This window comes from Gastrolobium bilobum, unplaced genomic scaffold (genome assembly GCF_033153095.1).
Source record: "Gastrolobium bilobum isolate Gb01-03AN ecotype WA unplaced genomic scaffold, APGP_CSIRO_Gbil_v1 utg9383, whole genome shotgun sequence".
NCBI classification, from domain to species: Eukaryota; Viridiplantae; Streptophyta; class Magnoliopsida; order Fabales; family Fabaceae; genus Gastrolobium; species Gastrolobium bilobum.
Window position 1 is genome coordinate 117,840 of NW_026899939.1, and position 11,271 is coordinate 129,110.

Consider the following 11,271-nt stretch of genomic DNA (forward strand, 5'->3'; position numbering starts at 1 on the left):
GCAGCCTGTTAATGAGGAAATGTGTGTCCACCTTCTTCCCTAATAATTTAACAATAAGCGCTATGCGTTATTGTTTGCAGCACTCTTTATGTGCAACTTTCGAGAAATTGTAGATGGGACAAAGAGCATCCTCTTTTTGAGTTTTTTTTGGGGCGGACTCATCATCCTCTTCTTCTTCCTGTCATTGTCTTTCCTTCCAGTTTTCTTCATCACTGTCATCCATACCTCCAGCACCATTGAAGTGTAGAGTATCCTTGTAAGCAGTGGCAGAGCCACTTAGAGATAAGGTGAGGCCTGAGCTAAAATTTGAAAATTAACCACATTTTTAACATGGCTAAATAACCGTGACTAAGTTTCTAAATAAAATTTAGTATTAGGCCCTACTTAAATTTTTGTTGACATTAACTTAATGAATAAGGTGGCTCCGCCCATACTTATAAGATATTGGTTTCTGCCATTCCGGGGCAGTATGATGGTTTTGTTTTGTTAGCGTTCTTGTATCTGATGCCTCTACTCGACTTGCCTCATAATGGAGTTGATCCTCCTCCAACGTTGCTAACTGACTCTCCTTCCTTACCTTTAGCCCGAGAAAACTCCATCAATTTACGTTAATTCATATAAATTGTATCGTATTCGATCACCAAGAGACATTGACTAATCCAAATTCATTGATGGAGAATTATTACAATTTAATTAATGATCTCAAATTCAAATCCTAAATACATACATTTGTTTACTCTTATAATTTTGCCTTAACATAAACTAAACTTAAAAAATTTTTACTCATAAATTAATTATAAATAATGTAAAAGAATATTTTTAAGAGAAATATTATACTTATAACCTATTTTCTCTAATCAATAGATTGTAAGTATAACTTTCTTTTATTTTTAATTTTTATTACATTCCAAGTCAGATGACTTTGTGTTTTTTTTTTTTTTTTTAAATTTGTCTTTTCTATTTTTATTTAACAATATCTTATTCTTTTTAAACAGGAACATTGTTTACTGAATATTTTTACACAGCTAGCTAAAAAAAAAATCTGATCCGGTGAATTAAAAGAGAAAAAAAAAGAAAAAGAAAATGATAACAATGCCCGACCCGCGAAACATAAGGCGAAAGAGAGTTCGGGTCAAATACTTTCTCCACCGACCACGGTCAACAACATTTTGGCCATTGCCATAGACAGCTTCAGAATTTGCAGTAATCGAAAATGGAGGACGGTATGGTGCAGCTTCAACCGCAACTACACAAATTGTCGTGCATAAAAAATGAGGAAACCCTGGAGCGCGTGCTCTGCACACTCTGGAACACAAGGAAAACCGGTCTTCGCTCCCATGACAAGTCTCATTTCCAGTCTCTCCTCCACCTCCCTTCACTCTCCGAACTCGACCCTGTAATCCACGCGCCTCTTCTTCTTCTTATTTATTTATTTATTTATTTTTAAATAATTTTTGGAAGTGGAATTTGTGTATATTAATAATCTGACAGTGTTACATAATAGGTGGTGGCATGCCTTCGCTGGCTAATCAGAAAATGTGTTTATCAAAACTTCAGCGGCGATGAACTTCTCAAACTGTTTCCTTCTGATCTTCCACTCGACCTTCAAAGCATTCTCTTATTGTCGTTCCAGAAAAATCAAGATCGATGGAAGGAGGATATATCACGAGAACAGGTCACACTTTTTTCGTGTTTGTAATATTTTAACCTTTATTAGGGTTCTCACCTCTAAGGATGTGGATGGTGAACCCGGGTTCTTTTTCCTGAACCTAACCAAACACTTTAAACCGGTTCGGTTCAAAGAATTTAAATGTTTTATTTAATGTCAATGCATTTCTCGTGTTATTGGAAAAGAGTATAGTTTCCTACACGTTCAAATTCACGGTAGGGCCCACACATAAAATAAAAATAAAAATTTATTGCATGCAAAACAAATTCTCATTGACATGACATGAGAAGAGAACTTTCCTATAACATGAGAATTCTTTTTCCGTTTACTTAATGGGAAACGATCGTTTAACACTGGTTTCAAACAAAAAGTAAGTTTGATACATCATCTGATAGTTATTGATATTGCTTTGATATAACCACTTCGATTTGTAAATATATGATACCGTTCATCTGCTTTGATCTAACGGATTCAAATAATCATACCCTATTTAATTCGATTTTATTTTTCATGAACCGGTTTTAAAACAGTTTGAAACTGGTTCATGTTTCAAAATCAATTCGGGTATGCAAACCGGTTTTGAACCGGTCTGATTCCAAACCGGTTTCGAACTAACGGTTATGAACGGTTTTTCAAACTGGTTCTTTTGATCCGGTTCGGATCTTAAAACTGGCTCAGAAGATACATTTCAAGGTTATTTTGCATAGCCTTCATCTCATATTTTTGCTTTTTATGTGTGTTCAGGATTTGTTGCCAATTACACCTGTTTCCTATCAGGTCGGAACGGATGTTCCTCCATCTTCAGATATGTCAACTTCTATGTGGCCACGCCAAGATGATGATTCTCTTGCCACAATGAATCACAATGATTTTGCTGATGTTAGTGTATTCCAATGTGATATTGCTCCATCTGAGAATTTGGTACTTCCGAAGCATTGATTTTTATCTTATTATTTCTGTTGTCAACTATCACATCATTAATTTTGCATTTTCTTTTATATATTCTCTTTCCACTATTAATTTTTTCTAGAGCATCAATTTCAAACTATTCAATCTTTTCTGAAAGAGTTATATGCTTAGTGGAAGTAGGTTTATATGATTGCGTATAGGCTGAAGGGAGTATATGAAAAATGGTTTGATGTTCTGTATAGTGAGTTTCATTCAACAGCATAAATTGGCACCATGCCTGGAACTAGGAAGAGTTTTAAAAGATCCCAACCGGGTGCTAGCCAGGTTGGGAAGTTTATGGCAATAGTATGTGAAAGGTAAATAAAAGGGGGATTGAAAATTATAATTCAGTTTAAATATCCTGTATAGTTAGTTTAATAAGGAATCATGAAATGGAAGATGTAGTTTAGCATTGGCTTTGGTTGGCTAGATTCAGTGCTTAGTTGTAATAACTGATGAAATATGCCTGATACTTTCTCTTGTACAGGTTTAAGATGTAATGTGGACTCACACACACAAACTTTGTGTCTGAGGAGATGACTTTTATTTTTTTATTTTCCTGTCGGCTATTTTTTTTATATTTCTTTCCTTTTTATAAAATAAAATCATAGGAAAACCTTCCTTGCCTTAAATCAATGACTTGGACCATGGAGACTCGTGGCTCATCCCCTGCAGATAGAGTGGCTATAATCAGCCTTAAGGTAATAAGGAAAAGTTTTTTATTTTTATTTTATTATTACTAAATATCAATAAGCTAAATACAACTACAATGAGCAGATTATTGCTTCTATCTCCATATCTTGACAACTAGTACATATATTGGTTGTTCATGTATAAAATTTATCTCCTTCAAGTTTTGGTTCAGCCTTCAATTCTGTGTTGTAAAAATTTCATGCTGAGTTCTAGAGGTGTCTAGTGTGCCGCTGGTGTTGCTTTTGTTGTGGTATAGCTTTGTATTATTTGTTATACTATGAAGGATATCCTTGTAATATCTGTTTTCTACTATAGCTGCATGATTATAGCAAGTCTACATCAGGAGAAACAGAGGTGAAGTTTCAGCTTACAAGGGATACACTTGAGGCTATGTTGAGATCCATGACATACATCAGCGAACAACTAAGTGCTGTAAGAATTTCTTTTATATTTATCGTGATTATGATGATGAATTGGTGAATTAACCCTAAAGTTATCATAGTTTATCAAGAGTATATTATTTTTTTCTTATATGAATACTTGTTTGTTCTGAGTTGAAGAGTTTATGATGATGTCTGATCGTTTGTGGGTTAATAAGAGAAAGGAAAAGCAGATGACTCCATTAAATTATGGATGGCGGCAATTCGCTTATAAGAAATGACGATGCTGAGTAATCAATTACTATATATATGATTGCCTGCCAAATATAAACAACATTTTGATGTTGATTTGTTAATTATATAGGAGAAATAGATATTGCTATCCAATGCAATGGATGGTTGGTAGAAGTTTTAGGACCACTGGAAACCTTTATTCATGGTCCAACGTAGTTCTTTTGCAGGTTATAACTAATAAATTACTTGCTGGTAGGTGAAAAAATGATAACTCCACTAGCTGGCAGAAACTTAGGTCCCCTAGAACTTTTAATATGTTTACTTATGGTTTATTTTCGGCATATTATATGGCAGGAGAGAAAATCTTGGGAAATTAAATGGAGTAATTCAAAGGTTATTTTTTTTATGCTTTTTCAGTTTTTCTAGACTATTTATTTTTGTTTCATTCTCGAATGTGTTATGCAGGTTGGGACTTCTTCCGGGCCAGCAAACAAGAAACAAAAGCAGTAACTTGTTTTCCTGTAATTTATGCCGTAGCTCATAAGTCACCATACTTGGTAGTATTAAGATAATATCTCATCCTATTAACCAGCGAAAATAAAAAATAGAGCTAGTAAAAGAAGAGATAACTCAGATGTATGTTGTACTGGCATTTGTCTTACGAATATATATTAGATGTTATAACTGATTTTACTCCCAAGTATGTGATTCTTTGATGGATGCCATAGTAAATTTCCTGGTTGTTGTATATAGTTTCTCTCTCGTATAAAGATTTGTATAAGTTAGGTTGTGTTTATGTATGCTTTCTCTTTTAACTTTTTGTTTATTTTGTGACAATGCAATTAAAAAAAAAAAACTTATTTGGTTAAAAATCACGAGGATGGAAATTTTCACCTTTAGCCAAGTATAGGGATATTAATTAATATGGGAACCATTATCTGCACTCTGTATAAAAAAAATTATAAATTCTAAAAATGCAAACTGGCCCAATTGATGGAGAGGAAATTTTTGAAATTGTATGGGCAAAAAAATTAAAATAATGTAATTAATTAAAATAATTACACATTTAATGCTGTTTTGTTAAAAATTACACATCTGTTGCACAATGAGACGCCCTCTTTGAGCGTCACATGTGACGCCCCAGTGAGGCGTCTCTCTCCTAGAGAAGACGCCCCAGTGGGGCGTCTCATGTGCAACCTATATATACTCCACTTTCCCTTTTTCACTCCTTACTCATTTACCTCTCTAACCTCTCTCTAACCGCGGTTCGTAGCGAAGCTCTGCCAACGTAGGTAAGGTCATAATACCTCATATGTATACATTTAAATTACAGTGCTAGTTAGTAATACATGTTAGGATTGATTGTATATTAGAGACTTGGAACATTAGGATAGTCACTTAGAAATTTTGTGTCATGCTATGAATGTTGTAATGATATAGTAATATTATTATTACGTAGTTATTATTATTACTGATTTTTAATTATATATTAGGGTTTAGCATATTAATTAGTGATTTATAAATAGTGTTAGAGACTTTGTAAATTTCGTATGTATGATGTTATTAATGCGGGAGTGCATAACTTTGTAGTTAGTTAAGGATAATGGTTGAGTCATCATCTTCTTCGGGATCTGATTCGGATGTAGAGCCCACCGATCCCAGCATGTGGATCATACCTGGACCCTACAAGTGGGAGGTCCTTCGTCAGAGGACGCAGAAAAGTCATATTTCACAGCGTGTGTGGAATACTGAGCATGTAAGAAAGATTAAGACGAGGCGTGGGAAGCCACAAGGGGGCCCACCTACCGGTGCTATTCCACAGGTTGTGGAAGAGTACCTCAGACAGGCGGGTTTCATACATGTTGCCAGGATGCAACATATCCAGGTATGTTATTTATGTCGTTTTGTATTTATGTAATTAAATAATGTAATTCGTTAACACGTGATAACTGCGTAATTTATCACAGATAGATACATTTTTAATTAGTGCTCTGGTCGAGAGGTGGAGACCAGAGACACATACCTTTCACATGACCCAAAGTGAGATGACGATCACCTTACAAGATGTGGCAGACATCTTGGGCTTGCCGACCGACGGTACTGTCGTCATCGGATCGACCTCTAAGGATTGGCACGCTGCTTGTGCTGGTGTTTTTGGACATGTTCCAGAGGCCGGTGAGTTCCATCATTCTGGCGACCTCCGCATCTCATTCTTGGATCGACATTATACCCGGTGGACTGATCATGAAGGGAATCATGCTGCTGAGATCTACTTCACAAAAGCTCACATTGCGCGGATGTTGGGGACTTGGTTGCTGGTGGACAAGTCTGGAGGTAGCAATTTTGGTTGTCGGCTTGTCCCGTTGCTAGGTGGAGGATTTGAGGACATTGGCTGATTCAGCTGGGGATCTGCAGTTTTGACACACTTGGTCAGGAATTTGTGTGAAGTGACAGATGCCCGTCGAAGCGACATGGGTGGTTGCCATATTCTCCTTCAAATTTGGGCATGGATACGATTCCCACCCATTGCTCCACCCCTTCCTCCTCATCCACAGCTGGGCACACATTATGGATGCCGGTATGATTTATTTACTTCATTTGATTTCGATAATGTATGGTTAATACTGTATGTACTAACTGTATACTTCTTGACTTTGGACGATTATGTATGGTTGATAATGTTTTTGATTGACAGGTTTAATGCTGTACAAAAGTTTAAACCTCATGAGGTCACCCATTATCGGGCAACATTGGACACACTCTGTAGAGATGAGGTTTGGTGTTAGATACTTACGGTGTTGTTATTTGTCTATGGGTTTATTTTTTTTTGTAACTCTATATATTGTTTCACATTTTGTTTGTAGGTGGTGTGGCAGCCGTATATAGAATATGAGTGGCTTGACGTGACTCCAGAGCAGCAGTATCTGTGGCTAGCTCCCACACCTATTATCTACTTCCACACAGTTGAGGCATGTCAATCGGATAGGTGCATGCGACAGTTTGGTCTTAATCAACCCATCCCGGAAAAATCTAGAAAATTGAGAGGAATACATGATCATACTCTACGGGGGAAGGTTGAAGAGAACTGGAGACGTAAGCTGAGGGCTCACATTGATCGATGGAATACTAGGATTCAACATATTGTACTGCCACCTCCATTATATGGTTTGATGTCACCTAATCATGAGTACATGGAGTGGTTCAGAGAGGGGAAAACGCTACATATCACGGAGGGCAGCAAAGATAGGGCGCATGGTGAGTTTTGTACTTATTTTACATTTGTTTCAAATTACAACTAACATTTTTTCGTAATATGCAGATTGACGGTCTTGAAATGCTGTATCATGCAACAACGGCGGAGGAGTTTCCTCGATTTGGACTACAGTATATCCACGAGGAGATAGGCCGAATTATTGGGATGTTTCGTGAGAGTTCACGAGTTGATGAGCCTGGACCTGAGGCACCCCCCGTGCAGACTCAGCCTGATCCTCGGTTGATCGTGGATGTTCCTCGTAATAGACAGGATGGACGGGGATTAGGACGTACACGTGAGAGAGTTGCTGCCGAGCCTGTCCCGATTATAGCACCTAGACCAGTGGTCGAGACTCAGGGATGGTTTAGACTTCCAGCATTTGGTCCTACTTACGGGTCACAGCCGATTTATCATCACGGATCGCAGTATGCGGCAAGTCCTAGTCAGGCGGCGTCTGAGCACCCTTACATGAGCGGGCAGGAGCCAGTTTTCCAGGCTAGTCCGATGGCTGTGGCAGGAGCGGATCTGGCATCCTCACAGCCTGATTTCCAGCCCTATTCACAGGGACTTGATGCCGATTACCCCTTTTGGTCTGCAGAGGACACGATGGAGTTGTATCGCTCTGTAGGCCTTGTTGCAGAGAGCCATGACAGTGGGGAGACTCTAGCCACAGATTCTCACAGTCAGGGACACACCCCTTTTGATGTGCCGGGCAGCAGTGCAGGACCATCAGATGATTTCATCCGTGCGGCGATGGATGACTTCCACACTCCACCTCCACAGGACCATCAGGGTAACCCAGTCTGGGACAGATAGGGATGCACGACATAGGCCATGGCCACCGTGGTCCTAGTTTCATTGACATTTTGTTTATTCATTATGTTGTGGACTGTTTCATATTGTTATTATTTTGTTCTTTTGTATAGGTCATATGAGTGTAGCATGTTGTTATATTGTGGACGCTACATTATTATATTATTTGGACTATTCACTATGTTTTGGTTATCGTTCTTTGCGGATTTATATTACGGTAACTAACAGCATCAACTAATTAATAATTCAAGCTTAAAAACATACATAAACGGAAAGTAAAAAGTCCAACATAACGGACATTACAATTCATGCAATAACATAACCAACATCAACAATATGAACATAATATGCAAATCATTCGTTTCTCCCATGACTTGGACATCGCCGACGATTATGGCCGCGTTCCTTGCAAAGTCCACACCTGATACGGCTCTGGCTTGTCTCAACTTCATCCATCTCGTTGCGGATGCGAGTTGACTTTGGACGACCTTTTGCACGCAACATAGTACAATCAGGAATAATCTTTGCACCACTAATTTCAGGTATTGCTTCCTCGTTTCCGATTGGCTCCCACGGAAAAGAATAAGCCTCGACCAAGTTATTTATCAAGAAGACGTCGTCAACGTAAGTGAACGCACTTTGCCTAACACTTAGCGCAGCAGCAACAGCGTGACTACATGGATACTTAAAGGCCTTAAACTTTCCACACTGACAGTATCTCTGTGGGAGGTTGACAGAATATGAACGTTCCCAACCTGCGTCAACCTCGAATACAGTATGTTCAACATTGTATGCATGAACGTGGTGGCCTGTTGCATCTACCTGGTTCTTCTTGACCAATTCAACAACATGTTTGGAGTGACGATGAGCTGATTGAAGTTGTGCAAGAGCATTTGTTCCTCTCTCAACAAAATATGCAACCAATCTACTATATGTATGCTTAACCAATGTTGTTATAGGCATATTTCTGGCCCTCTTCAAAACCCTATTGACAAATTCAGCCAAATTTGTTGTCATATGACCGTACCTCCGTCCTTCAATATCGTAGGCACGCGACCACTTTTCCTTAGGAATCGCATCTATCCACTCAGCAATTTGAGGACTACTTTCACAGAAACTCGCAAGATTCCTTTCAAAATCAACCATTGCTGGAGTATAACCTGCACAAATTGGACATAAACGAATTAAACATAAATTGACAGTCATAACGGAAAGAAATAATTAAGCATTCAGTCAATGAGTATACCTAAATTCTTTAACATCCGCTTCAAATCTTCATTTCGAAACTTTTGATTGAAGTTGCTTGCAACATGACGAATACAGAATATGTGATACGCATTTGGCGGCTGCCAAGTAGGGTTATTTTCCACAGCAGATATTATGCTTCGATGCCGATCGGATATTAAACATATGTTTGACATCGTAGTCACATGAGCACGAATATTAACGAGAAAATAATCCCATGCTTCCAAAGTTTCGCCTTCTACGATGGCAAATGCGATCGGTAAACATTCATTATTACCATCTTGGGTTGTGGCCACCAACAATTTCCCTTTGTACTTTCCATATAAATGTGTTCCATCAATTTGGATGACGGGTTTGGCAAATTTGAACGCCTCACAACACTGTCTAAACGTCCAAAAAATGCGATGAAAAACCTTTTTTTCCAGAAACTAAGCTCTGCTAGGCATAAAGATCATTAGTTTGTATATGATAAAATGAACCTGGAGAAAAGCGAAGCACGTATTCGCACCACCTTGGTAAAAAAGCATACGATTCCTCCCAATCACCGTACAGAATTGCCATCGCTTTCTGCTTCGCATACCACGCCTTTCTGTACGAAACTTGAAAGCCATATTTAGCAGTTATCCTTTCTTGCACCAAAGAGATTGACACAGATGGTTCAGACTTTATCATCCCTGCATTGAAGAGGATATCAGTGCCTCGATAACATCGAACGAATTTAATTACACATTTGTGGTCAATCACACATTTAAAATACAAAAAGGTACCTATCACGAGACTGCAATAACGTCCGCATCAAGATGTCTATGACCCTGGGAAATGTGCTCATTCACACATTCGTGTTTTCCACCCCATCTCGTTATTTTCCAATTTTCACGAAACACCGGTTTGATCGCCCTTACGCGCCACGGACAACCTTGATCGTACGCACAACATTTCATGGACAACTTTGCAGGCGTGCTCTCAATTACAATGGCTTCTTGATGCTCCCTAATAAGGTTGTGCTTAAGTGCCATTTGGACATCTTTTTTTGTCGCAAATTCTTAGTTGACAGAATAACATGTCACCCAGTTGCCACGGACCTTGTATTGAAGCCGATCCAGACACCGAACCATCAGTACATGATTCTTGTTCGCTCTGATAACTCCAATCAATGTAAGAATAATGCGGAATTCCTCCCAAAAAGGAATAACATCTGTGTCACCTGCAATTGCGGGTTATAATTTTAATACGAACTTACTACTAATTCAGGCAACATTAAATCAGTTATTTATTCACGCAGTATACAAATGGGAAAAATTACCTTCTTGTGGAATACAAACGGAGCAGACGCAACGTCATTCAACTGCGGCATTTGCGCGACGACTGGTTGATGGAATATTGAAATTCAAACGCCCCATCTCACGAGATTCATCACTTCTGAAGCGCTGGCGTCCTCCGCCAGAGATCTTCCATTGCCATATTTTCATCGTCATCTCGTCGTGCATTTCCCAAGTCGGATCATTTTAGGATCTTCCCTAGAAAAGATACCAACTGGAGCGCATGAGCGGCAGGAGAAGCTGGAAGACGGGGAAAATTAAATAAACTGACCTGAGGTATGGGAGCATTCTCCGTTGCAACGATGTCGACATACAACTCTAGAAAATCTGTCCTTGACTGGTTGCAAAATTCTTCCATTAGATCTAGAATCTGATACGTCAAGCACTTTCAAACTAATGTATTTATCACCTTGCCACGCAGCTCGTGATCTCAGTGATACATTGGTTGTCTTGAAAGTTAACTTCTGCCGATTCTCTGATGCAATTCGCCAATGGTTGTGTTGCGTTGGGTACGTGAACTTTTCACCTTCGAATATGACACCTCGTCGACCTTCTACCTTCCTACCATTGTAATATAACACAACACGAACAGAATCAGGATTTGAACTCATTTTTAAATAGAATTACAATTAAAATTAAATACTAGATTAAAGATAAAGGAATGTTGGTGAGAAGAGAGATATGAAGAGTGAGAGAAGATGTGTGAATTGGTGTTGG

At 38.6% G+C, this 11,271-nt stretch overlaps 1 protein-coding gene across 2 annotated transcripts; it reads left to right on the forward strand.

The window, feature by feature from the left end:
• Nucleotides 1–1,096: 1,096 nt before the first annotated feature.
• On the forward strand, nucleotides 1,097–4,701 carry LOC133294299 (uncharacterized). Of its 2 annotated transcripts, none has more exons than XM_061492954.1 (6): nucleotides 1,097–1,396; nucleotides 1,505–1,675; nucleotides 2,414–2,590; nucleotides 3,229–3,318; nucleotides 3,626–3,742; nucleotides 4,390–4,701. In XM_061492954.1, the coding sequence occupies exons 1-6, from the start codon at nucleotides 1,214–1,216 to the stop codon at nucleotides 4,432–4,434; spliced, it is 783 nt and encodes a 260-aa protein (XP_061348938.1). In that variant the 5' UTR covers nucleotides 1,097–1,213; the 3' UTR covers nucleotides 4,435–4,701. The 2 variants fall into 2 exon arrangements, with proteins under 2 accessions (XP_061348938.1, XP_061348939.1); XM_061492955.1 differs by having other exon boundaries at nucleotides 2,414–2,548.
• Nucleotides 4,702–11,271: the final 6,570 nt, after the last annotated feature.

Bases quoted from the DNA above. Each gene is read 5' to 3' on its own strand.
- LOC133294299 (XM_061492954.1), top strand. From the start codon at position 1,214: ATGGAGGACGGTATGGTGCAGCTTCAACCGCAACTACACAAATTGTCG. The intron at 2,591-3,228 runs GTACTTCCGAAG...ATAAAATCATAG, and splicing joins TTGCTCCATCTGAGAATTTG to GAAAACCTTCCTTGCCTTAA. The intron at 3,319-3,625 runs GTAATAAGGAAA...TTTCTACTATAG, and splicing joins TGGCTATAATCAGCCTTAAG to CTGCATGATTATAGCAAGTC.